Source organism: Myotis nattereri (genome assembly GCF_964212035.1).
Source record: "Myotis nattereri genome assembly, chromosome: 3".
In the NCBI taxonomy this organism is placed as follows: Eukaryota; Metazoa; Chordata; class Mammalia; order Chiroptera; family Vespertilionidae; genus Myotis; species Myotis nattereri.
This window is the reverse complement of record NC_138077.1, coordinates 208,955,338-208,982,558: the sequence shown is the minus strand read 5'-3', so window position 1 is coordinate 208,982,558 and position 27,221 is coordinate 208,955,338. Positions and strand designations below refer to the sequence as shown.

The 27,221-nt window shown below is 43.3% G+C and overlaps 1 protein-coding gene across 2 annotated transcripts in view; it reads left to right on the top strand.

Annotated features, from left to right (window-relative positions):
• PRDM2 (PR/SET domain 2) overlaps positions 1-27,221 on the top strand; it is a 113,461-nt gene that overhangs the window by 66,861 nt on the left and 19,379 nt on the right. For both annotated transcript variants that reach the window (XM_081086853.1, XM_081086854.1), the window contains 2 exons: positions 11,648-11,758; positions 16,113-20,484. In XM_081086853.1, the coding sequence (XP_080942979.1) occupies positions 11,648-11,758; positions 16,113-20,484 (4,483 nt within the window). The remainder of the gene's footprint in view (positions 1-11,647; positions 11,759-16,112; positions 20,485-27,221) is intronic.

Below are 27,221 nucleotides of genomic sequence, written 5' to 3'. Positions count from 1 at the left end.
CTTAAAAAATGAAATATATTTACAGCTTTTGCTGTCAGGGCATCAGTATATATTGATGGGGACATTGGTGTTTGCCAGCATTCTCACCTCTCAGTTAAACTGTCCTCATTGGATTGTACATTTCCTTACTGATATGTTGGTGGGGTCATGTGAACTGATGTAGAACAAATGAACAAAAAAAATGGATGAATTTGGAGTTGTTAGTGGAAGCAGAATGCCATTGTCTTCATAAGAAGGAACATATGCTGACAATTCAGGCTTGTAGGCGTGGGGTTTCTGTAATTATTTAGCAGAAGCTGCTGTGGCTAATCCTGACAGTTGATTTCATTTATTGAGTCTGTGTCAGGCACTCTGCAAAGTTCCTATGCACATCATCTCATTTTTCTCCGCCCCTCGACACAAGCAGGTAGTTATCACCAGTGTGTATCATAGGTCCCATCTGCCATGAGCAGGGTTATTTCTCGTTAATCCAGGCATTGCCCAAGACTGCACAGTATAGTTTCAGTTCTGTGAATTTCAGTTTTGTGGGCATCTGTCCTTTGAGGACCTATATTATTGAGAGTGGCACCCAGCAGTGGAGAGGGAGAGGAGCCAGTCCAGGAAGTCCAGGACTGTCTCACTTTAATTGGAGTCAGCTCTTTGCAGGGAAGATGTGTGACCCGTGGGAACACAGGAACCGTTTGGGAGCAGGTGAAATGAGTGACTAGATTGAGAGTGAGACCCTCCCATCATGGGCACTGGCCTCGGAGACAGATGTATTGCAAACCCTAGTCCTTTGTGAGTCCTTCCTCCCTGGGGGCCTCCTTTTATCCCAATACTGAGCAGGACAGTGTGGGATAACCCTCGGAGACTTGCAGAATGAGACTTAGTGTTTTTAAAAGGCTGTGACCTCAGTGCTGGCGCCTGTTGGAAAAGGTGGAGGTCCCAGCTGTGCTCCCGAGGAGGGCCGCAGGTTCTGGCTCCCTCAGCAGCCTCTTGGCAGCCTGCTGTACCTGGCTCTATGGCTCTTTACATCACCCATCTCTCTTCCTGTCGACCACTCTGTGTCTCCCGCCCTCTCCCCACTGGCCTGCTTTCTTCTTCCCTCCTTCCTTCCCTTCCTTTAAAAAAAATTGTTTTAATGAAGTACAGATTTCTGGAATATTTTTTTCTACTCAGAATTTGCTTCTTCTTGACATTAGTAGGGCCTTTCCTCAAAGGGGCTTGCTTGTTTTGTACAAAGTTAGATATAAAACTTCAATTTGAAATTCCACCAGTGCAGACTTCTTTGTAGTAAAATACATAAATTCCCTTTAGCTCTCAACAAAGGGCCTTGTAGATAATAAGCACCCAAGAAAAATTACCAAAATACTTCTACTTCACCATTCTTCCAGAAACTTTACAAAGCATGTAGAGCAAGTATGTCAAATTCGCGGCCGGAGGGCCACATGTTTGACATGCTTGATGTAGAGGAAAAAATTTTAATCTAAAAAAATAGTGAGCTTGAGCTAAAAAAATTTTTTTAAATCCTTACCCAAGGATATTTTTCCCATTACTCTTTAGGGAGGGAGGGAGGGAGAGTGGGAGGGAGGGAGGGAGAGAAACAGCCATGTGAGAGAGACATATCGATTGGTTGCCTCCTCCACACTCCTTGACTGGGGCCAGGATGGAACCTGCAACCTGGTACGTGTCTTTGACCGGGAATCAAACCCGAGACCCTTGCGTCCATCCCTGGATCAACGCTCTAGCACTGAGCAAAACTGGCCAGGGTGAGCTTGGGTTAAATTTGAGTAATTCTGTAGTTTGATACAAGCTAGTACATTAGAGAATAGATGTGTTGTTAAATAGGCTAGTAATAGGTTTGTTTTTAGGTGAACATCAATAAGAAAAAAATCTGGACTTGAATTTAAATGTAATTTATGATTTAAAAATAATTACTGTATGAGAATACATTTTAGTTCCTTCTCTGTTTCTTGAGTCTGAAAGATGCCTTGGCAGTTTGGAGTTTGTGGGAGTGGGTGAATTTATGCTAGCCAGTGTGCATGCGTCAGCCTAGAGCAGGCCAAGCTCTCTGCTGGAGCAGTGAGTGCAGCCTCAGTCCATGAGGTTGGTTAGGAGCACATCCGCAGGCCAGAAAGGGACTGGAGGACAGCTGAGGGCTTGGACAGAAGGCAGTGAGGTCACTTAGCAACAGTCATGAAGAGCCTTAAAAATTACCCTGGAATGAAAGTGTGTCATTTCATGGCAGATCCAAGGGATTAGGGCAAGCATGTCAAACTCAAAGGCTAACACGGGCCAAATAGTAGTAAACGAGGCGTGCAGCCCAGGGGCCATGAGTTTGACGTGCTTGGATTAGGGAGTTTAGTATCTCTGTAAATTCTCTTATTTTTATAAACGAATTTCTTCTTTCTTTTTTTTTGTTAATGCTCACCCAAAGGTATTTTTTTCCATTGATTTTTAGAGAGAGAGTAGAAAGAAGAGAGAGGGAGGGGAGTGAGAAAGAAAAATTGATGTGAAAGAGACACATTGATTGGTTGCCTCGGGCACGAGCCCAGACCTGGCTGAAGCTGGGGATTGAACCTGCAACCCAGGTATGTGTCCTTGACTGGGAATTGAACCCGAGATCCTTTGGTACATGGGCCGACACTCTTATCATTGAGCCACACTAGCCAGGGCTGTAAATGAATTTCTTAAACCACTACCAAAATGAGGCATATTCAAGTGTCATTGTCTAATTTTTGCACTTTCGAAGAAGCAAAATAAAAGCATTGAGCTCACAGTCCACTGCCAAAACATTGATCTGGGAGGCACTCAATATGGTTGTTTAAATTAGGTTTCTGATTTAAATAATGCTGGCTACAGTAACCAAACACGTACAGTGAAATCAGAAAAGAAGAGGCATGTGGCTGTTCACAGGAAGACTGCCAGGGTCCAACCCCAGCGGGTCCAGGAGTCCCCAAAGGTGTGGACGGAGTCGGCGAAGAAGGACACGGAGGCAGAGTTCAGTTGATCAGCAGCTTAGCCAGGATCTCCAGTCAAGTTCTGGTCTGGATCTCCAGAGAGGTTCTGCTTAGGATCTCCAGCCAGGTTCTGTGTCCATGTTCTCTTGCCAGGTTCTCCAGGTTCTTCAGCCAGGTTCAGTCACCAGATTCTGTAGCCAGGTTCTTCAGCCAGGTTCTGGCTAGGTTCTGTCTCTAGGTTCTGAGGCCAGTTTCTTTCCAGGATCTTTTGCCATGTTCTCTCCAGCGAAGTTCTTCTGTCTCTAGAGAACGTTCTGTGTAGGTTCTGTGCCTAGGTTCTGTCTGTCTCTCTCTTGTTACATCCGTATTTATACCAGTTGATTCAATCCTATCAATCTCTATTATAAAGGTTAGGGCGTTTCTTATCTCCATTCCAGGGAGTAAAGATTATGTAGCTTAAGCATGATTATTCGTAGTTAAAGTGATTAATTACCCACCTGGCACTTAGTTAAGAGGTTTTATTCCCTCCCTAACTTCAGGGGAAAATCCCTACCTGGGGAAACAACCTTTCTCAGAGACCTTGGTTAAAACACATAGTGCCAAGAAGGTGAGCAAACATATTAAGAACAGTATGCCATATATGCCAGGTCCTTTGAAACAGCAAGGATGGACCAGCTCCCGGCAGAAGACCAGTTGACTTTTCGTTGGGAGTAATGTGATGCATAGGGAAAGAGTTGAAGGATGCATGGACACCAAAAACCATCTGTGGCAATTTGAATGCTTAAGCAGTTTTGATGATTTAATGTCTGTTAGGAATATTTTAAATCCCTTTTAAATCTTTATAACTGTGTGTCTTGTGGATTTGGTGTTTCTGGGGATAATGCTTCTTTTCTGGACACTTACACTGGGGTGTACAGGTGAGAGTTGGAAAACAGAGAAACACTTCAGTAAGACCTTTTGCTGTGCAACTGTATTTTATAAAATTACATGTATTAGTCCCAACCAAAGAAAACATTTTCAATTGCCTCACTAATTTTGCGTTTGTAGGTATTTTTAAGAATTTTTTTTTTTTTTGCATAATGTAAGCAAATGTTTACCTAGAAAAATTAGGAAATGCAAACAGATAGGAAAACAGGTATTATGCCCTCATCATTAATCACATCAATGAGAGCCGTCTGTCAACATCTTAATGTAGATCATCTCAGTTTATGTTGATGGATAAACAGTAGACTGATTTTATTGAGTGCTTTGACCATTGTTCTATTAAAATTTCTATAAACATCTAAAGATTGAATTTTAAGTGATGTAATTGCTTCTTGACTCAGATTTATATCTAATTTTTACTTCCTGGAAATATTTTAAAATTAAGTTTTGTAGTTAATTCATCAGGATATAGTATTATAAAATTTATCATGGGCTCTGAGAGGGGAAAAACGCCTTTTCCTTTTAGCTGAGACAATTCTTTAGGGTGTGGCTGTCCCCTCTGTTTTAGAGGGTTGCCAAGCACTTGTCCCCGCTTAGCTCCCAGTCCTGGTTTGTTTGGCCACAGGGGACTAATACCTGAACTTGAATTAAGTTCTGTACTTTGTATTCGCCAGTTCACTTTTTATATGTGAGGTTTCAGACTTTACGTATATATTATTTCCCTGTAAAATAAAGGCTCCTGAAAATCCACTAGAAGAATGCTAGAAATTAAAATAATTTTAAAACAGAACAGAATAACAGTTTTAAGTTTCAGAGGTATTTAATTAGTTTCTAAAATAATTTTTTTATGCCGCAAGACTTTCTGAGGTTCCGAAGAGTGTAAGGAAATTTAATGCCTTCTTAATTTGAATTTACAAAAGTTTATTTCTAGGATTTGGAATTATCCAGTCAGAGCCACTAAAAACCTTTTTTAGAGAAATTAAAGGTCCCTTCAGATGTGCTCTTTGCTGTTTTCCCATCAGCCTGACATTTGGAGGAGCCATGACTGCAAAGGCGGCGCACCCCCCTGGCGGGACGCAAGCATTCCAGGAATTTATACTGTGATCTGCAGCTCTGAAGTATCCAGAACTTTTCCATTGTTTCTGTTGGAAGCAAAGTCTAGAGTCCTGATTTAATACCATGACCAACTTAAAACGAGAGAGGTTTTATTTTTATAATTTGCCTCCAGGTTACAGACAGCTCTTGGCGAGTTTACAAAAAAGATTTGAAATTATGCCCAGGGAGCTTAACAGAATTTCTTAACATCACGTACATTTCAGAGTTATTTCGTGTGTAAAAGAAATCTGTAGAAAATGTATAGCGTATTACATTCATAAAAGCCCACTGTTACAGCATCTTATTGCTTCAAATGTCTCTCTTTCAAACACACGGACTGATGGGCTAAGGCCCCAAGTGGCTTGTTTACCCACTGATCTCACCTTGGCCATTTGTAAGGGCCACTTCTGATCAGCTGATAAACACATCCCCCCTGTGTAACCTTTGACCTTTATGGTGACAGTTTCAGGTGCCCGGTCCTCCTAGTTCTGTGCCAGGTTGCCTGATCATCCTGTCAGTGGCTTTTGAAGACCTCTGGGTTTTTTGAGCATCATTAAGGATATTGAAATAATTGAAATGGACTGTTAATTCCTCGTGGAAAATTTAGTTTTACATATGTGTCCAGCTTCTCACACCGGCTGCAGAATGTTGTACCACCGCCAGATGTGAAGCACAGCCGAGGCCTTGCTCTGACCACCCTTGACCAGCTGACACATAACATCATTTTGGCCATTCATTAAGCTAACAGCGTTGCTATTATCTGTTGATTCTCTTTCCTTGCTACCTGATCTGTTAGAGAACTTGTTTTTTTTCTGTCTTTAATCCTATAAAAATTCATTTAATATGACCTTTATCCCTCCCACTCCCCCTGTTAAGCTTTTCATTTGCTTTCAGAATTCTGACCTACCTCTGTGAACCAGTCATCCCCAGTGCTGATATCAGTGCCACACTGGCCTACTTTCATGAAAATTACACCCTTGCCTTTCAAAAATTTTAACAAGATGTATGATGGCTTTATTTATGATGAATTTCTCAAACTTGTCTGAAATGCAGATGGCACTGTTAATTAATTCGCTCTCTCTTTTTTTGTTACTCCTCACCCGAGGATACTTTTTCCATTGATTTTTTATTTTTTTAAAGAGAGAGAGTAGAAGGGAGGGAGGAACAAACATTGCTGTGAGAGAGACACATCAGTTGGTACCTCCTGCCATTGCCCTGCCTGGGGATGGGTGCATGCCCTTGACCAGGAATTGAACCTGAGTCTCTTTGGTGTGCAGGCTGACACTCTAACCACTGACCCACGTGGGCCAGGATTCTCTCTTACCTTTTAATGTAGCCCCTTAATTCTGGCATTTGTGTCTCTTCTGTTCTCTACGGTCTGTAACCTTAGCTTAGCAGAGTACTGGGTTGGAGCCTCTCTTCAATCTCATGTGGAAATATGCTTCCGATCTTCCAATTCCTAGGAGTGACCCTCTCATTTTGGGCAGGAAGAAGAGGAAGATTTTACGAAAGAATGGTTGCGAAAGCAGGAGTTTCCAGATGATAGTGTCATAGGGCTGGGGAGAGTAATCTGAAGAATGTAAGATCCTCCCTCCCTGCCCCACTTCCTCCCCCACCCCCCACTCCCCCAAAAAAGGTAGGACCATCAAACGCCAAAAGTGAAGGAGAAACTTGGGGCTAATAAGTGAAGAAATTGGGTTTTGTAATGATGAGAGCAGAGGTAACCGTGGGGAGCGGAGAGTCCAGTGCAGGGATCACAGGCTGGATGGAGTGGTGGGGAACGAGACCGCACGCACCACCCACCCTTTGGAGAGTTGTTGGCCCCTGTTCAGGCAGCCCATGCATTTCCATGACCTTTCATGGCTCTCACCGATGCGGTTTCTCCCGGTTTGGCGGTCAGCTGTGCATCCGAGTAAGATGGGGAGCACCCCAAAGATCAGACAGACCTGCTGATACTGAACTCTGATTTTATACTTCATAGTTGAGTAGTTCCCCAGTGAGGAGGCAGCGCATGTAGAATTACATATGGTTCTACGTGTAATTCCTTTAAATAACTGAATGCAGGAGCCTTCACTATTGTAATAATTTTTAATGTACCTTATGCCATCCTTCTAGAGTTTTGCATTCTCTCTGATGCCTGAACATTTTTAAAGTGAAACATTTTTCTCTAGAATTTCCTAGTGTTTGTTCACGTTATTGGGAGAGTGCAACATAGTCCAGAACTTAATCATGTGGCACTTGAGGCAGTTTTGGTTTTGCACCTCGCATCCAAGCGCCAGCAGTACATGCTTCTCTTGTCCTTAAAAGCCCCCAAAGTGGCTGCTGAGTTTCCCCCCAGGGCAACTATTTCACTAGAAAATCCAGTTCTATTGATATTATTTAATGGTTAATCATATTTGCTCAGATTGGTGTTCTGTGCTGTTGACTGATATTTGTTTCTGGCATAAGATAAAATTGAAATGGAAAAAAATCCGCATTCCACTTTGTTCCTTTCTTACAAATGCAGTAGAAGTCTTTATACCACTTTCATTTGCCCTTGAAACTGAGTGAATAAGGCTTATAAAGTGCTTTCTAAACAATAAGGTATCCTTATTATGCCATTTTTGGTCTTAAGAAATAAATGTACTAGAAGGAGCACTTTTAGCAGCAGCATCATTCTTGGGTTTTAGTTCTAACTCTAGAGCTAATTTAGTCGTGTGGCCTGGGGCAGATGACTTCACGTCTCTGGTCCTCGGGTGTCTCTGAAATGAGAGGCATGGATTGGGACTTTCTGGTCTTAAATAGCGGAGTGGTGCTTAAGTGGTAAGAACATCAGTTTTACACTATGGGCACGGCACAGGCCTGAGAGTAAGTATACCACATCCCATCCCTAACTGAGAACACAAAGGTTATTTTTATTTTTTGGTGAGACCTTGCAGTAGACAACTGCTGTTTTCTTTCTGTTTCATTTCGTTTTCTTCATCTTTGTGTGTATGTTTCCTTTCCTTATATATAAGCATACAGTTTTGTCCTGTGCTTCATTATGTTCTTTGTCATTGTTTCCATTTCACTTTCCTTGTGTTTCATTCCTATATCTTTCTTGTTTAGAGCAAGTGGAGCACGCAGCTGGCAGTAGCCTCTGTGTAGGACCCTTCAGGAACCTGATGGTAAGTGCACACGTGTACTTACCAGGCTCCCAGTGGGCTCTGCCACACCAGCTCTCACAGTAGAAACCAGCTAGTCCCCTCTCCCCTTTGTCAGAGTCCTCATCCAGGTTATTTTTGATTGTAGGGTTTTTTTTTATTTTAATTTGATTACATAAAGAACAGAAACCAAGTATCCAGAAAAAATATACTGATTTAAGGAAGTGGAGCAGTTTCCATACCTGTAATTGCAATATTTGGCTTGGTGAGTGACACCAAGCATACCTTCGTGTGAATCAGGACTCCCAGGTTCTAATTTCTGTTCTGTCCGAGACTGAGTAGCCTCTTTGGGGGCCCTGATGTCTGGTTTCTCTTGCAAAAAAGCAGGTAGGCCAGGGGATTTCAGTAGCTCCTTCACCCTAGTCTGTGGTCCTGATGGGAAGTAGCTCGAGTGTTAGATGTTCCGATGAACATTTCCTGTACCAAATAATCTCAGGTCCACGAAAGAATGATAATTAGATTTATGATAGTTGCATGTCTGTCATAAACTAAGTCTACCTTTGTTCACTGAAAGGAACGTGGGAGGTAAATTTAATTGTTCCATTAGTGTTATTCAGATATTTCCTTTAAATTTTATAATAAACGTATAAACTGCAGAACCTCGCCTATCTTTAGTAACCCATATTATATTGGTTTAGCCCAGTGGTTCTTAACCTGGGGAACAACCTCCCCCCAACCCTCTCCCCTACAGGGACATTTGGCCAAGCCTGAAGACTTTTGGTTGTCACACTAGAAGGTGACACTGGCATCTAGTTAGTGGGAGTCAGTGATGCTGCTAAATGTCCTCCGATGCCTTGGACAGCCCCACAACAGAGCGCGATCTGGTCCAAGTGTCACTTGAGCTACAGTTGAACCACTGCTATCCAGCCTCCAGTAGCCTGTGGTGGGATGCTCTTGGGAGCCCTCTGAATAGGATGCAGATGTTCCTACTGAGAGTGGCTTCTCTTCACAGGGCATCAGGGTTTCCTGGTTATGGGTTTGAAAGAGGGCACCTGGGAGCAGGAGGGATATTTCTCACTGGTTAGGTTTGGAGAGTCCAAAAATAGGCATTTGACATTCAGTATCAGCTAGGTGTTCTCATACTTCCTTAGGCAGAGAATAAAACTTCAAATAATATTTTTAGCTTTTAGATAGTTACGTGATTTTTGTTCTGAGTACATATTAATGGATGGTATTATTAAAGTTGTATTTTGCTTTATTATAACATAAATCTAGAAATCTCACTTAGTACTTTGTTCACATAGAACAATTTACTCTTTTATATAGCCTGCTAACTAGCCTCTATAGTGCTTGAGAAGTTGCAGAAAATCTTTGAATTGCTTTTGCAAGGGACTGTAGTACAATAAATTAATGTCTGTATTTCTATTAAATTTTACAGTGTGAGTAAGGCTAGGCATAAGAGGGAAGCTTTAGACTATACACCTCTGTACTTATGTATTTTGAAAGCTCATACCTGTAGAAAGTAGTAGCAAGTAAGAATTCAGTAAGAAAGGTCATATTTCTTGGGCTGTTGGGAGTACATGAGGTGGTACTGATATCTTACAACAAATTTGTGGTTTTGATCCAGGGAAAATTTTTCTGAATATAACTTTTGAATGAAATGTCGGAGGGCAGCAGGAGTCCTGACGTGAGTCTTATGAGGCATGACCTGCAGAACTGGAGCAGTTCCTGTTAGTAGCCAGTCACTGGTATTTGCATTGTTTGCTACCAGTAATCTGAGATGGACTGGGCATATGTCATCGTGCGGATAAGAAAACTGGTTGAAAGGTTAGAATCCAAACTCCCTAAAGCACAGCTGGATTCCTCAGGAGCCTTTGTCATGATCAGATTGACGCCAGTGCTGCTGACTGAGGGAGAAGGACTGGAGAGAGGAGGTGACTTGTGGCCGTGCCACATGTTTTCACGGCCTGCCCCTTGCAGTGGGCCTGGGCTTATAACCCTTCTCCCCGGAGATGGGAATCTGCCTGCTCCAGGCAGAGTCTGCTTCTGGGCCACCCGGCGTGGTTCCAGTGAATTCTGAGTTCCGTTTTAGCTGCCTTTGGAAACGAATGGATTGCCTTGTTTTCAGATATGTGTTTGAGTGAACTCTTTCTTATGCAGTTGCAGAAAACTTCTGTTTTCTTACTGAAGAATTAGGGATTCAAAATGGTGTTTTAGAATTTTCTTTTTAAGACCAACATTGAATGGCTGATTTAAGTATTTTATTCATTTTTTCTTGTTGAATCTCTTAAATATTTCTCAAAATCCGGAGATGTTTTTTAGGATTAATATCTGGTTTGTATTGTTTACAAATGTTTTATTTTTAATCATTATGATCTTTGCAGTGATAATATTTTGTGTCTCTGATCTTAAGTTTCATCTGTTACCTACATTTTAATTAATCATGCCGCTCTGTAGTGATTCTTTGTTATGGAGAATACCATTTTCCAGAAACTGCCAATGTCTTCTAGTTTGTCATTTTACTGAATTAGAGATCAAGGCGGCTGTTGGTTGCAAAAGAGAAAGCTCAGGAGGCTATATGAAGCCGGATTGAAGAGAGCGTTGCAGAAAGAGAAGGGAACTGTTTGGGAAAGGTGATAGGACCTGTTCTGAATCTGAAAACTGAAGAAAAAAAAGCTACCAGGCATAAGAAACTTGGAATTTAAAAAATAGCAAAGAGGGGTTGCAAATTCTGGTTAAATCCTAATGAGACCAAACGTCTGAGCGTCCAGTAGTAGTAACCAGTCTAGCATTGTTTATCTTTACTAAGAATCTTGGCGACTTGCGTTCACTGTTCCAGCTTGTCAGAAATGTGCTGCATTTTCCTCTTATCTTCTGAACTGTGGTATCACTTGGAATTCAGTTAATGTTTCCTGAATTCCAGCTTCCAAATCGTTAATGAAATATTGAACTGTTCTGGACCTCGACTTGAGTCCCTCAGGACCCTCAGAGTGCTGTGCCGGCCGGCCACAGTGAATTATTCATAATTACTCTGCTTTGCTATTTGAGCCATTGTGCATGTGTATTCCTTACAATTCAGTGGGATCTCTGCTTCTGTTGTTTTACTTTGACAATTATAGGTGCTCATATCTTAACCAAAAGGGCCCCAAGTTATCCCGTGTTGCTTTTCCTACGTGCTTCTTAGAAATAACCAGATTTCTGCCAGTCCCTCTTATGTGTATGGTATTAAAACTGAGAGCTATCATCTAATTTTCCTGTGACGTCAGTATTGTTAACTTTTCTAGAATATATTATCTATTGGTTTGATAGTTGCTTAGAGTTAGGAGGGAACTAATGCCCAAGATTCTAAAAAATATATGATTTATGGTTTTTTTTCTCTGGCGTGACTTAAAAGTATTTGTATTCATCATCTATTCCTTTCTTTAGGGATTGAAGTGATAGTTGCCCAGAAATAGACAGTTTACTCTGATTATATTAGTGATTGTCTCCTTCAAGAATTCGGGGTAATAGTGAATGAATGAATGAACGAACGAATAAACAAATAAATAAATGGTTTATTTGTTTCAGGGAAGAAAAAACCCCAGGAAAATAAAAACAAAGGAAACAAAACTGAAGACATACAGCTGAAGACAAGCGAGCCAGATCCCACCTCTGCCAATATGAGAGATTCTGCAGAAGGTAGGCTGGGGTGTTGGGCTTGTATGATTTGGGTATGTATCACCATTTATAATTTTGTATTTCTTCAGCATGCCCGTCTGAGAGTCATTTAAGAAAAGGTTAAACAGCAAGAAGGTCCCCTACAAGCCCTTCACATTCCCCATCCCCTTCAAAAATGTACTAAAGACCTTCCTTGTTAGAAATCAAATTATGCTTGGTTAAAATAAAATGAAGCATTCTATATGATTGCATTTATAAATAATTTACAAAGTTCAAAACCATCAAAAAACATCCATGATGACAGGAGTCAGACTGATAGAGGCAGACTGGGGGGAGTCCACTGATGTGTGGGGTGGGCACATTGGTGTATTTACTTGTAAACACTTTATCTTGCTCTATACTTATGTTTTGCATACTTTAAGTATGTTTTGTAGTTCAGTTAAAAAATTACTTAAAATATTAAATACCCTTGATTTTATATATCAGAATGAAAAATGTGCAGAGTGAAAAGTGTTCCTTTGTTAGAATTTTAATTCCTATTTTATCTTGTGTTTCTTCCCACTAAATTGTCTAAGGTCTCTTCTGAGGACTAATATTCTAGGCCCTCCATGCTGTAAGAATTCAGAGACATGGATTAAAAGTTAATCAGAAAGGCAGATTGCTCAGTTGAGCCACCATATTGAGACTATTGCCATTAGAAAAGAGGGAGCTATGTCCTAATTTGTTATGTGGTCAATTTATGCAAAGACCGGAGCTTGCTCAAGAGTTGTTCATCGTGACCCAAATAGGCAAATTTCAAAATGTAGGCTTGTGACTTTCAAGAAACATTTGTAGAGAAAAAAAACCACTAACAATATTTTTTATTCTTCTTAAGCCATTTTGGTGGTGATGACGTTCATAAAGGATTGTAATTTCCTGTGGCATTTTATGAAGCAAGAATCGACAAGTTTATTTCCCAGAACCTTATAAAACTAAGTTCTGCCCGCTGATAGCAGATTTGCTAAGACATTTGTTTGAACAACAAAAATACTAAGGACCCTCCCTACGTTTAGTGGCAGAATTAAAAACAAAAATCCAGGAGCCCCCTTCCCCCTTCGAAAATTCAAGATAGTTATTTTTTTCCTGATACAACATAGGGCCCCGTGAAAAAAGATAATTAATATTTACCTTTTTGTGGAATAACTGGTTAAAGTGTGATTGGCTCTGTCAGCGTAGTTGTCATTCTTGAATGTTCTGCATATTCTTAAAAAAGTGGTCTGAGCAAGCAGTCCAGACTCTTCCTTTGCTCCCCAAACCTCCCGTTATGTTTAAAACTCAGCACCGCGTGGACACACTTCGGTGTGGGCCTTACTAGTGAGCAGAGCTGTGTTTTGGTTTATATTACTTTGGACAGTTTCAAATCTGAAATTGTTTACCAATCACAGAGAAAGAAAATAATACATTTATATATTTTTTTCCATTAAAAGATACCACAGATTTTGCCCCAAAAAGAACTCCATAAAGAAATGTTTGTGCCTTACAGATGTTATTTTCAATTTCTGTAGTCTCATTCCAACTTTTTTTTAGCAACATGTTGGGTTTGTGTTGAACATGTAGTATTTCAAAAAGGAGTTAGCTCCTAATTTGAAATACATTACCACCATCAAATGACTGGTTTCTCAGTTTGTGGAAAACTCATGGAATTTATGATATTTGTCGGGGGGTGGGGTGGGAAGACTGGTTTCTGTTTAGAAGCAGAAGCCTCGCTGTCAGTGAAATGGTGGCACATGGGTAAAAGTAAGACTGATACTCAGGAAACCTTGCATTTAGAGAGCTTGGCACAGTTGGCCTTTTTAGCCCCCACTTCCCCTGTATCGAGGCATTCACCAGGCCTGTGACAGGCTCTTCTATCTTGATCGTCTGGCCACTGTTTTCTGCCTCCACTGCTGCATCTCTTAATGTAGGCAGCAGCATCTCCCTTCTAATACCACTGCATCAGTATTGGTTGCCTGCAGTAATGTGTCTTCCCGGTCCCTTAATCCACATCACAGCCTAAATCTCCCATCTGGCATCCTCCTGCTTTAAAATATCTTAATGGTTCCCCATTGCCCACCGGTGAGTCCAGAATAATTCACAGTGTGCTACATGTTTTGATTCCTCCTGCTGCCTTTCCTTTTCTCTCCTTGACCTTCACGTTCAGCCTGCCCAGTACTTTATCTAGGAAGCCTCCCCTGATTAAGCCACATACAGTGTTCCTCTTGTGTGCTTCTGTAGCAGCACGTACTTCCATAGGCATAACCATTGATTTATGACAGTGGTGTTGCCTGCTTGCTTTCCTGTAGCTCTATAAGAATAAGGATCTTGACAATATTGTTCACCTAGTACTGGCATACAGTAAATACTTACCCAGCGAAAGAGGGGACGATCCAGTTAACAAGCCAGGAGGTCCCAGAGCTTTTCTAACTCTCAAGTATATACAGTGCAAGGCGCCTAGTTCAACAGACAGGTGGTACTGTGGAGAAGGGACATTCTCTGTCAGCAGTAGATGCACTGTGACAGCTCCTGTCTGGGAGTCCCCTGCTCTCCCTAGGTTTTCTCCCAACCGCTGTTCCATTTCTCTGCTTTTTTTTTTGTAGCTAAACTTGAAAGAGTTGCTTATAGTCTCCCTGTCTCTCCTCCTTACCTTCTTTTAGGAACTCTATTAGGCATTTGTCTCCACTACTCCACTAAAACTGTTACCATGATCACCACACATCCACCTTGGTAAAGGGAATGCTCCATTCTCAGTCCTTATCTTACCCAGCCCCTCAACAGTTCTGCACACAGCTGATCACTCCCTCCTTGAACCTTTGTTTATTTAGCCTAAGGCCACCACTCTCTCGATTCTCCAACTACCTCACTGGTCATTTCTCTGACCTCTAAGTACTGGAGTCATCTGGGGGCAGTCTTCCCTCCTCTTCTTCTGTCTGCATTCACTCTCCAGGTGACCTCATCCAGTCCCATGCTCCAAATACTATTTTGTGTCTAAGGACTTATACATTTCTAGACATGGCCTCTGTTGAACTCGAGTCATCCATAACTGCTTAACATCTTTACGTGGATAGCTGTCAGGTACCTCAAAGTTTTAATACATCAAAGTGAAGTCTACTTTCCTCCAGCACACACACACATAGCCCACACCTGCTCTTCCCTTAGTTCCCTACTGCTTAGCAAACAGGATTATTGTGGTTGCTGTGGCTCCTTGACATCTCTCTCACCACAGCTAGTCAGCAAGCACATTTTGTTAGTTTACCTCCAAAATGTGTCCAGAGTCAGATCATTCCCACCCTGTCCCTTCTCCTGCAGGATGCAGCTCTTGGCTCCCTGCCTCCACCCTTATCCTCCTGGAACTTCCTATCTTCCTTGTACCAGGAGTGATTCTCTTGAATATGAGTGAGTTATATCATATTTCTGTTAGAACTTCAGCTCCCTTTTTCACTCCGAGTAAAGGCCAGCAGCCTGCAAGGTCCTGTGTGAGTTGGCCTCTGATCTCATCTTCTGCTCTCCTGCCTTCCTCCAGTCCCCCCCCCCCCCCCACAGTCTTTCCAGATTCCTTGAACACATCCAATAAGTTCTTGACTCAGAACTTTAGTATCTGCTGTTTACTCTATCCAGAGGGCTCCCCTCCCCTGCATATTCACATGACTCACTTTTTTTAGGTCTCTGCTCAACTGTCACCAGTGAGTCCTCCCCTGCCCACCTGGGTTTCTTCTTGGGCATTGAGACTCCTGAGTTGCTAATAATTTGATCAGGCTTAGAAGAGATGATCTCTAAAGTTACTTTTACTTGAAAAAATCGTGATCATATGATTCTGGAAACTCTTCTAGCTTCTAAAAATGTAGATTTAGTCAGGAAGGGAGGAGAGAATCATTCCATTAAAGGAAGACCACTAAGAATCTAACCTGGTAGGTAATATATTTAGCTTATTTCAGTTTGGAATCCTGAGAAATTGGAATTCACAACTAGTCTCCTGAAATTCAGTGCCTGCTACTTCAACAAAATTTTAGGCACCACAATTTCTATAAATAAAAATATTTATATATGTGTCATTAAACACAGAAGAGAATCTAAGCTCCAAGTGACTCTTCGTTCACGTATGTCTCCTCACTGCCCAGTGTATTGCCTGGTTAATACCAGGTGCTCTGTAAATACTAGCTGAATGAATGAATGAATGAATGAAAGAAATGGATTTAAGTACAATACAACTTTATAAATGAGAATGTGGAGCTGTTGTTGTTAATCAAAACCTTCCTTACACATTTTAAGTACTAAGAGAAATAACTTGAATAATAAGAATTGATCTTAAATCAGCTAGTTTTGCCCTCACCTCCATGCTTCTACTTCCCTCTGCTTTCAGGTGCCAAAGAAGAGGACGAGAAGCCCTCAGCTCCAGCAGCTGAACAGACAGCTGTTCAGGAGGTGGTTAATCAGGATGTGCTTCCAGAGCTAGGAACCCCTCTCCCTGCCTGCGAGCTGCACACAGAACCAGACAAGAAGCTAGAAGCAACAAATTGTGAGGTGAATGACTTGGAGGAAGAGGAGGAGGAGGAAGAGGAGGAAGACGATGGGTTGGAAGAAGAGGGGGAAGAAGAAGCTGACATGCCAAATGAAAGTTCTGTGAAAGAGCCGGAAATACGGTGTGATGAGAAGCTAGAAGATTTATTAGAAGAACCAAAAAACATTTCAAAAGAAACTCTCGAAGACTCTCCAGAGGTAACTTCTGTTATCAAAATTCCCAAAACTAAGGAAGAAGCCAATGGTGATGTATTTGAAACATTAATGTTTCCATGTCAGCATTGTGAAAGGAAGTTTACAACCAAACAGGGGCTGGAACGGCACATGCACATCCATATATCTACAGTCAACCATGCTTTCAAATGCAAGTACTGTGGGAAAGCATTCGGCACCCAAATCAACAGGCGGAGGCATGAGCGTCGCCATGAGGCAGGGTTAAAGCGAAAAGCCGGCCTAACACTACAGCCATCAGAGGACCCAGCTGATGGCAAAGAATCTGGAGACAGTGTCACTCCAAAAGATGACTCGATTCCTCCCAATCTTGGGCAAGACTGTCTGATCTTGAGTTCAGAGAAAGCTTCCCAAGAAACAGTAAATTCTTCTGTTGTAGAAGAGAATGGAGAAGTTAAAGAGCTTCATCCATGCAAATACTGTAAGAAGGTTTTTGGCACTCATACTAATATGAGACGGCACCAGCGCAGAGTTCATGAACGTCACCTGATTCCCAAAGGTGTGCGGAGAAAAGGAGGCCTCCTGGAAGAGCCTCAGCCGCCCGCAGAGCGGGCCCAGCCCCCCCAGAATGTCTATGTTCCCAGCACTGAACCCGAGGAGGAAGGGGAGGCAGATGACGTGTACATCATGGACATTTCTAGCAATATCTCTGAGAACTTAAATTACTATATTGATGGTAAAATTCAAACCAGCAGCAGCACCAGTAACTGTGATGTGATTGAGATGGAGTCCAGTTCGGCTGACTTGTATGGTATAAACTGTCTGCTCACTCCAGTTACAGTGGAAATTACTCAGAATATAAAGACCACACAGGTCCCCCTAGCAGATAATCTTCCTAAAGAGCCTTCCAGCAGCACAAACAGTGAGTCCAAGAGACGGAGAACTGCTAGTCCGCCCGTGTTACCCAGAATCAAAGCTGAAGCAGAGCCTGAGCCCATAGCACCCTCGTGCTCCTTGAGCCTGCCCCTTAGCATCTCCACCACGGAGGTGGTGTCTCTCCACAAAGAGAAAGGCGTGTACTTGTCGTCAAAGCTCAAGCAGCTCCTTCAGACCCAGGATAAACTGACTCCTCCTGCAGGGATTTTGGCAGCTGAGATCACTAAGTTAGGTCCTGTCTGTGTGTCCGCTCCTGCGTCAATGCTGCCCGTGACCTCCAGCAGGTTTAAGCGGCGGACCAGCTCCCCTCCCAGCTCTCCACAGCACAGTCCTGCCCTTCGAGACTTCGGAAAGCAAAGCGATGGGAAAGCAGTGTGGACTGATACAGTTCTGGGTTCCAAAAAGCCCAAGTTAGAAAGTCATAGCAACTCCTCCCCGGTGTGGAGTTTGTCTGGGAGAGACGAGAGGGAAACCGTGAGCCCGCCATGCTTTGATGAATTCAAGGTATCCAAAGAGTGGGCCGCCAGTTCCACTTTTAGCCCTGTGTGCAACCAGCAGCCACTGGATTTGTCCAGCGGCGTCAAACAGAAGACGGAGGGTACCGGCAGGCCTCCGGTCCAGTGGGAGTCTGTGTTAGATCTCAGTGTGCATAAAAAGCCTTGTGGGGACTCAGAAAGCAAGGAATTCAAAGACAGCAGCATGGCGCAGCCAGCCTGCGGTGCTGTCAAGAAGAAGAAGCCGACCACCTGCATGCTGCAGAAGGTCCTTCTCAATGAGTACAATGGCATCGGCGTGCCCATCGAAAACACGGCAGATGTCACCAGGAGCCCGAGTCCTTGTAAATCCCTGGATCCCCAGGCAGATCCTGACCTTGGGCCTGACACGAGTGTATCTGCCCCTCCTGTGGAGCACCCGCCTGATGTTTCTCCTTCGTCTCCTGCCTGCCAGACACCCTCTCTTTCCTCCGGGCAGCTGCCTCCTCTCTTGATGCCAACACATCCCTCATCCCCTCCGCCCTGCCCTCCTGTGCTAACTGTGGCCACACCACCTCCTCCACTCCTGCCTACCATACCTCTTCCAGCCCCCTCTTCCGGGGCGTCTCCTCTCCCGTGTCCCTCTCCACTCTCAAATGCGACTGCGCAGTCCCCACTTCCGATTCTTTCTCCTACGGTGTCTCCCTCGCCTTCTCCCATTCCTTCCGTAGAGCCTCTCATGTCTGCTGCCTCTCCGGGGCCTCCAACACTCTCCTCATCTTCTGCATCTTCATCTTCATTCTCTTCATCTTCCTCCTCTTCCCCCTCACCACCTCCTCTGTCAGCAGTATCATCCGTTGTTTCTTCTGGGGATAATCTGGAAGCCTCCCTCCCCATGATATCTTTCAAACAGGAAGAATTAGAGAATGAAGATCTGAAACCCAGGGAAGAACCCCCATCTGCAGTTGAACAGGATATTGTTCAGGAAACATTCAACAAAAACTTTGTCTGCAATGTGTGTGAATCACCTTTTCTTTCCATTAAAGATCTAACCAAACATTTATCTGTTCATGCTGAAGAATGGCCCTTCAAATGTGAATTTTGTGTGCAGCTTTTTAAGGCTAAAGCTGACTTGTCAGAACATCGCTTTTTGCTTCATGGAGTTGGGAATATCTTTGTGTGTTCAGTTTGTAAAAAAGAATTTGCTTTTTTGTGCAATTTGCAGCAGCACCAGCGAGATCTGCACCCGGATAAGGTGTGCACACACCACGAGTTTGAGAGTGGCACCCTGAGGCCGCAGAACTTTACAGATCCCAGCAAGGCCCACGCAGAACATATGCAGAGTTTGCCGGAAGATCCTTTAGAAACGTCGAAAGAGGAAGAGGAGTTAAATGATTCTTCCGAAGAGCTTTACACGACCATAAAAATAATGGCTTCTGGGATAAAGACGAAAGATCCAGATGTTCGATTGGGTCTCAATCAGCATTACCCAAGCTTTAAACCGCCTCCATTTCAGTACCATCACCGAAACCCCATGGGCATCGGTGTGACGGCCACCAACTTCACTACACACAACATTCCACAGACGTTTAGCACTGCCATTCGCTGCACCAAGTGCGGCAAAGGTGTGGACAACATGCCCGAGTTACACAAGCATATCCTGGCCTGCGCTTCTGCCAGCGACAAGAAGAGGTACACCCCTAGGAAAAACCCAGTACCGCTGAAACAAACGGTGCAACCCAAAAACGGCGTGGTGGTTTTGGAGAACTCTGGGAAAAATGCCTTTAGACGAATGGGACAACCCAAAAGACTGAACTTTAGTGTTGAACTCAGCAAAATGTCACCAAATAAGCTCAAATTAAATGCATTGAAGAAAAAAAACCAGCTTGTTCAGAAAGCAATCCTGCAAAAAAACAAATCTGCCAAGCAGAAGGCGGACTTAAAAAATGCTTCAGAGTCCTCCTCACACATCTGTCCGTATTGCCATCGGGAGTTCACGTACATAGGAAGCCTGAATAAGCATGCTGCTTTCAGCTGTCCCAAAAAACCGCTTTCTCCTCCCAAAAAAAAAGTTTCCCATTCGTCCAAGAAAGGTGGGCATGTGTCACCTGCAAGTAGTGACAGGAACAGCAGCAACCACCGCAGACGGACCGCAGATGCCGAGATTAAAATGCAGAACACACAGGCTCCTTTGGGCAAGACCAGAGCTCGCAGCTCAGGCCCCGCGCAGGTCCCACTGCCCTCCTCGTCCTTCAGGTCCAAGCAGAATGTCAAATTTGCAGCTTCGGGGAAGTCCAAGAAACCGACCTCCTCTTTAAGGAACTCGAGTCCAATCAGAATGGCCAAAATAACTCATGTTGAGGGGAAAAAGCCCAAAGCTGTGGCCAAGAATCATTCTGCTCAGCTCTCGAGCAAGACGGCCCGGAGCCTGCACGTGAGGGTACAGAAAAGCAAGGCCGTCTTACAAAGCAAATCCGCTCTGGCCGGTAAGAAAAGAACAGACCGGTTCAATGTAAAATCTAGAGAACGGAGTGGCGGGCCCATCACCCGAAGCCTCCAGCTGGCAGCTGCTGCCGACCCGGGCGAAAACAGAAGGGAGGACAGCAGTGGCAAGCAGGAGCTGAAGGACTTCAGGTAAGCCGTCTCCCAGGGCCTGAGGAATTCAGCTCCGGAGCGTGGGGGCGGGAAGGACGGTTAGAAGCGAACAGTATACTTGCCCAATGGCTTTTTTTTTTTTCCTGTGTAATTTTGACATAAGCACTTAAAGGAAATGGGGTTGCTTAAGTTAGAGGCTGCTGCAGAGATGGATACTGCCTAGTGTTATCTCAGACCCAGGACTCACAAAAGGGGGCCATTTCTTTTAGGGCCAGTGTGAACTGAATTTGAAACTCTGAAAAGCTCTCAAAAGGACCCTGTTAAGAAAAGATGAAATTCTCTTAAACTTCCTTCCTATCTTGGGAAATATCTCAGTGTCACTTTTATTTTTTCTGGATTATAGGTGGTTTCTTCTGTTAAAATGGATCTCTGAGGCCATTAAAACCACATTGCAATCTCTTCAATGTTTCTGTGATTCAGCATAGTTATAGTAACGGAGAATGCTTCCATTACTCATGCTTCTATAGTTTTCATTCAAAAAACTTGCCTCATGGGTTAAAACAAAATGCACCGTGCTCATTTTAAAATGCCTTAAGTTCCCCACCCCTCCTCTCTCCAGCAAAGGGTGACACAGGCCAGATCCCAGAGGGGCAGCAGCCAGGAGTGTGCTTAGAACTGCAGCAAGGCCAGGCTCCTTGGCTGGCCAGGCACATGCTGAAACCCAGGGCAAGTCAGCATGGCCGTCAGTGCCTTTGTTTCCCAGTAATGATGTAAGAGTTCATCTTAGATTTGAGGTGATTTTGCTGTTTTATTTGTCTCCTCCCTATATTCAGAAGTGTTCTTAGTGACAAAAACATAGGATAATAGTTAAATTGGTTATGTTGACTTCTCAAACTTTCTAAACCATTTAAATAACCTTGTTTTGACGCACTTTCTTGGGATTCCTGCTGTTTCCTGAAAAATGCCTACGGGTCAAACTTGTGAAAAGCTCACCATCAGATAGGATTTCTGCAAAATACTTCAAAATCTTGTCCTTTCAGAAGGAGCTGCCGGACTCAAGGCTTTCTTGGCTATCCCTCGCAGTGTCTGAAAAGTCTTTGGTGTTTCAGACAAGCAGAATTAGAGTTCGCTGGGGAGTGGTCTGCCATTTGGGGAGGTCATGAGGATCCAAAGGTACTGTTACCAGTGCACAGCTGACGAGGTAGAATTCTGGGTGCCCGTGTGCCTTAAGTCATGGCTAAATAACGATGTAGAGAAGAATTGTTAGCCAAGACTGATAGTTAAACAGCTACTTCAGAAATGTACTAAACAATTAGTTACTATAGATCTTACTCAGCATCTGGTCTCTGGCCATGCCATATGCATAAGCACCTATTAGCCATTATAGTGGCCTGCTGTAGTGTTTTAACTGTACCTGTTTGTACTCTGTCTTTGTTCTGGAAGTTCCTCAACAATAGGAGGTTCTTGAACTCGAGTCCTTTCCAAAGATAAAGAGCCAGAATATGTCATCATTTTTACAGACTCTACTACAAAACATGCCCCAGGTGGTAGATGCTTTAGAATGCACTATGCGTACCCCCCTTTGTCTCCAGTCTTGTCTGAAAGAATCATTTTGTACTGGATCCCATTTATACCGTTCAAGGGTAAAGAAAAGTTCTCTGAGTCACTACATTTATCAAGTTCATTCAGTTAGCCTCTTACTCATCCAGTGCTTTTGGAAAAAGACCACAGGGGACCAAAGTGCCTACTAAAATTGTATCTCTGTTTCCTCCAGTTTATTGTAATTATTTTGCTTTGTTTTATTGGTTTCATTGTTTAACAGAGGGTTACATTGCTAGAGTGAAATTGGCCTAAAAGGAAGCACAGAGAATCAGATAAGAAAACTATTGTTCTAACTGGTAGGTGGCAGCAGCAGCATCCCCGCTAGCTGGCCCCTCTTGGTGTTTGTCACTGAACTGTGCTGTGGACACATCAGAAGGATGTGTCTTAAAAGGGGTCCATTTACAAGTGACCATGAATTTGTGAAGACAGGGCATCATATTCTGATTATCTGGGCACAAGAGTGGGCATTTCTTCAGGGGGTTTGTTCTCTTTTTAGTGCCTTTAGCCCATTTGGTATAAAACCAGGATTCCTGAACTCAGGCCTGAGGTTATCATGAGGGCTTAGCAGGCCTCGTCCTTGGTACATACTTGTTGTGCTACACTGGTAAGGAGTTGTTTTAACTATAGTCGTCTTCCCTTTCAGTAGATTTCTACTTGGAAATTTTATTCAGGGATGATTTCATGGCACATCGTCAGAAATACTCACTTCTCTCTGTTCTCAGTGATTTCGCTTTACTCACCCTGTTGTGTACTGAAGGACTTCCCACAGCACTGGCAGCACCTCCTTCTCCTGCGTGTGTCATCATAGCCATCTGTGATTAAGAGCCAGCCCCCAGCATTCACCACAGGTTATTACAGAAATAAACGATGTGTCCTCCCATATCCATCTCTGCCACACCACTCCCGGTAGGGCTGGGGCCTGGCCAGCGTGTGCCTGTTGAGCAGCCCCCAAGTAGCTGCACACTTCCAGAATCAACCTGCTGCTGTCCTAACATTTGTCATATGGATCATCTCACCTTCTCTTTAACATGGTCAATTCATGTAAGGTTGTGTTATGTTGTCATTTATCTTCAGTTTTCTTATTTTCTAGGAACTTCCTGTAGAAAAGCCCCCCACACAAAACAAACCTTAATTGACTAAATAAAGATAATGCATGCTCAACTTAGGATAAGCACTACGACAAAGGATGCGAAATCTACCCAGCTTGCAAGACCAGTTGAAGCTGTCTCACAAATCCGCAGGCTTCTTGTTGCCCTGGTTAGAGTCAGGCATCTGCTTCTTCGCTGGTGCCCAACACGTGCTGGGCACCTGGGTGATTGAGATGCCAGAGGTGCTGTAAGACGGGCTAGATGAACTGGCCCATCGTCACAGGACTGATAACTCAGATGTGAATGTGGCCCTGGTTTTGGCACATAGCAGAGGAAGGAGTGATTTGAACCTAACCTTGCAAAGCAAGTTCTCTTTTTTATCAGTAGTTTATTGTAGATTTCAGGGATGACAATTCTAATGCACTTGTTTTAAGAAGTTTTGGTCACACACCAGCTCTTGATGCCTTTCTTTTAAGTTAATTACAGACAGAGGCATTTAGCTTCTCTCTCTGCCTGCTTTTTTTTTTTTTTTTTTTTTCTTTTTAAAAATCACAAGCTGATGGCCAGCATAATGGAGAGGAAACCGGATTGGATATGGACTCCTTTTTTATGCCTCTTCCAGTTTCATGTGTGTTTATCCAGTTGGACATCCTCTCGAATAAATATGTGGCACTAATTTATAACTGTTATATAATGGGAGGCTATGTAGCAATATACCGATGCCTACGATGCATCTCAGGCCTAGGAAGGTGTATGTCTGCACTTAAGTAAAAAAGTAAAAATAAATTTACATACCAGGCTTACACTGCAGTCTCTAATAGAGATTTAAAAACTACAAATTGGCCTTTTCCTGGGTGTATCATTTCTCCATACATTATATATGCTTTCACCCTAATTAATGACTGAGTTGGTGGGAAATGGCTAGGTTATTCATGCGTTGTTTTTTTCTTTTGTTTTCAACTTTAAAAGTAATCTACCTCTTAAAATGTGTAGTTTAATACTTGTTTGGTGAATTTGTGCCATTTTAATCCTTTCACTATCATTCCCATTTTGTTACATTTCTGTTCTGGGGACTTTTGTGTTGAAATATTGTATAAAGCATTTGTAGCAGTTTAAAAATAAAATATTTAAAATTATTTAAATTGTTTTGGATGCTTCAATTGTATTGTGATTTGCCTTTTACATTTGTGTTTGAGTTGTTAATCTGGAGAGTGTTCTTGTACTGGAGTTTGCTGTTAGTTATTTTACTGTTTCTTGTTGGAGAGTTATGATATAAAAGACTATTTTAATGAAAACATTAAAATTTACAATTTGACATACAAAAGGGATTGTCTGTTGATTTGAACCAATGTAGCCTTTTAAGAGAGAAAGAGGCTAATTGTAGACAGTCCAGCTAAGAGTGCTGTTTGCTGTTTACCCCTTCCAGGATGAAACATCATTTGAGCTTGTCAGATGTACGAAAGTTTTTTTATGCTGTTGCTAGCAAGCACTTAATAACTAGGGTAACGTTAAATGATACATTTTATATCATTGTAACCAATAAAAACTTTCTAAAAGCTTGTGAAAGGACTGCATTTTGTACAGGGTTGGGAGCAGCGAAGGGCAGAAAATGAAGAGGCCCGTAGGAAAAGCGTTTGAAGCCGCACACTGCTGTGTGCTGTGCAGGGTCCGCCCAGAGGACCTCCTCACGTGTTCCTATTCGGCATTGACTGTCTGTTATATCACATCCTTATCTGCCATTGAGCGGGTAGCCATGAAGTCGGTCAGTGTGCTCTGAGGTACTTCAAGAGTGAAATAAAGCATTTCAGAGGTGGGGTCTCTACTTCCTCGGTGCTTGCTAACAGTTTACTCTGGTTTGGGGATTTTTATTGTTAAGAATCCCCAAAGAATGAAACAAAGAAGTTAGAACATCTGTATTGAGTTTATATGGGATTGCTGTTTTTCTTGAGATTGAATGTTTGCAGTTTCATAAAGTCCCACGATAGCACTGTGGTTCTCATGCTTTACATCAGTATGTGTCATTCCAAAGTCTTAGGGAAAGGCGGTAAAGTGAAGGAGTGATCAGTGTCTCCTGGCCAAATGTCCTCTGGTTCGTGATTCACCTTCCCCACCCCCAGAGACCCAGCGGGAGGGGGAGGGCGGTTTCACAGGAGGAAGCGGGGAGGCACTGGGTTGGAGGAGTTAGGACTGGCTTTCTGTGTTTGCTGTTTAATGGCCCTACACAGAGGGCTGAGCACACACAGCTCCCTGCAGACTGCACATTGTGTGAGGAGAGTGCGCTGTTTGTGGAGGAATTGGGTTCCATCTTGGCTGTCCGCTCGCCGTTCCTCTCCCTCCATGCCGGCAGCCAGCAGGCATCGCACATACACTCGCCTTCCAGCCTCCGGTGGCCTGCTTCGGTGGCTCAGCCTTGGGCAAGTTATTTCTGGATCTTAGTTCCCAGTCTGTTCCAAGTAGGGAATGGATAGGTGGTCTCTGCATGTTCCTGTCTTCTTCCTGGGTGTGGAGGCTGAGACTTGTGGGACTGGGAGTTTGCCTGCAAGATGCTGGGCCTTAAAGTGCCGTGGGATATTTTTTTAAAAAGAAACTAGGTCCAGAATGGTGGGAATGATGAGTTCCATATTACTGTTAAATTCGTCCTAGACAAAAACAAGGTCAAAAAAAAATATCGTTGGAACAAAACTTGAAGTTTGAGTGGGAGAGTCATAGAGGGAAAATGTGCGACTGCTCATTGGTGGATCAGGTCTCCTGTTTGGGGACCACCCGGGCCTAGTCCCAACCTCCGGCCGCTGTGGTTCACTGGAGCTCCTCGCCTGCAAGTGGTGACAAGCCTCTGGGAACCTGACAGCTATCCCTCCCTTTCCTTACGTGTGCAAGGCACTGCCCTAAGCATTGTTCAGACACTTGACAACAGCACCCTGAGGCTGGTGGCATTTACAGATGGGGAATCACACTTGGGAGAGTTGAAAGCGCCAAGCTGGGATTTGAACTGCCTCTGACCTGCACCATCCTGTCTGTTATTTTTACAGCTTATTATTATTATTTGTTAAGTTTCATTTCCTCTAGATGTATAGGCCTCTTTATAAAGGCTTCCCCTGCGTTTGTGAACAAGTAGAGTCGCCCCTTTGTGAGCAAGGAGTCTTCCTGCTGCAGCAAGGCCGTCAGTAGGAGCAGCTCCCGGAGCACCGGGTCTGGTTTCACTCTGAACGGTGGGGTGTGCTCCTGCCCACGTCACGGCCGCTACAGTCCCGCCGACTTTCTAGATCAGCGGGGTCGAAACGACCCTTTCACAGGGGTCGCCTAAGACCATCAGAAAACACATATATAATTACACATTGTTTTTGTGATTGATCACTATGCTTTAATTATGTTCAATTTGTAACAGTGAAATTGGGGGGTCACCACAATGTGAGGAACTGTATTAAAGGGTTGTGGCATTAGGAAGGCTGAGAACCGCTGTTCTAGATTGATTTGATTAGTCAACAGAAATCGCCCAAGGAAAATCAAGCTCGCTATCATAATGTCCTCTGGTCTTGAAAGTGGTTCTAAAGAAGGGTCTGGAGATCCTGGGAAGCGTCCTCGGTTGTCACTTGAGAACTTTGATCCGTTGGCCATTAGCCCAAAAAGAAAGTTGATCTGGACTTGCCTTTCCCCCTTAGCAAGTACTAGTATGTGTTCCGTGCAGATCAAAGGGTTAAAATTCTGCCGGTAGTAAGTTATTTTTAAAGTGTAGGATTACGGCCAGGAGAGTGTGTGTAGATTTTATTTACCTTCTAGATTATGAATTAGAAAAGCCATCACGGCTGCATTAAATTGCTTGCAGTTCTGTTGTGAGCCATTAAAGGGGCTTGGAAATACTTTATTAGAGTTAACTTGCTGAACTACTGGGATAATGGGATTTGTACGTGCTTCTGTTTTCTGCCTCACTTATACCAGCTGGATTCCTTTTCAACTGTCTCTTACAGAAAGTGGCCCCCAAATTCAGGCAGGTGTCCCAAAGAACAGAGATTTTTATGGAAGATTTTTAGTGTCTAAATGTGCCTTTCCAAGTCCAGTTTATAAACCACAGCGACAAGCCAGACAGAA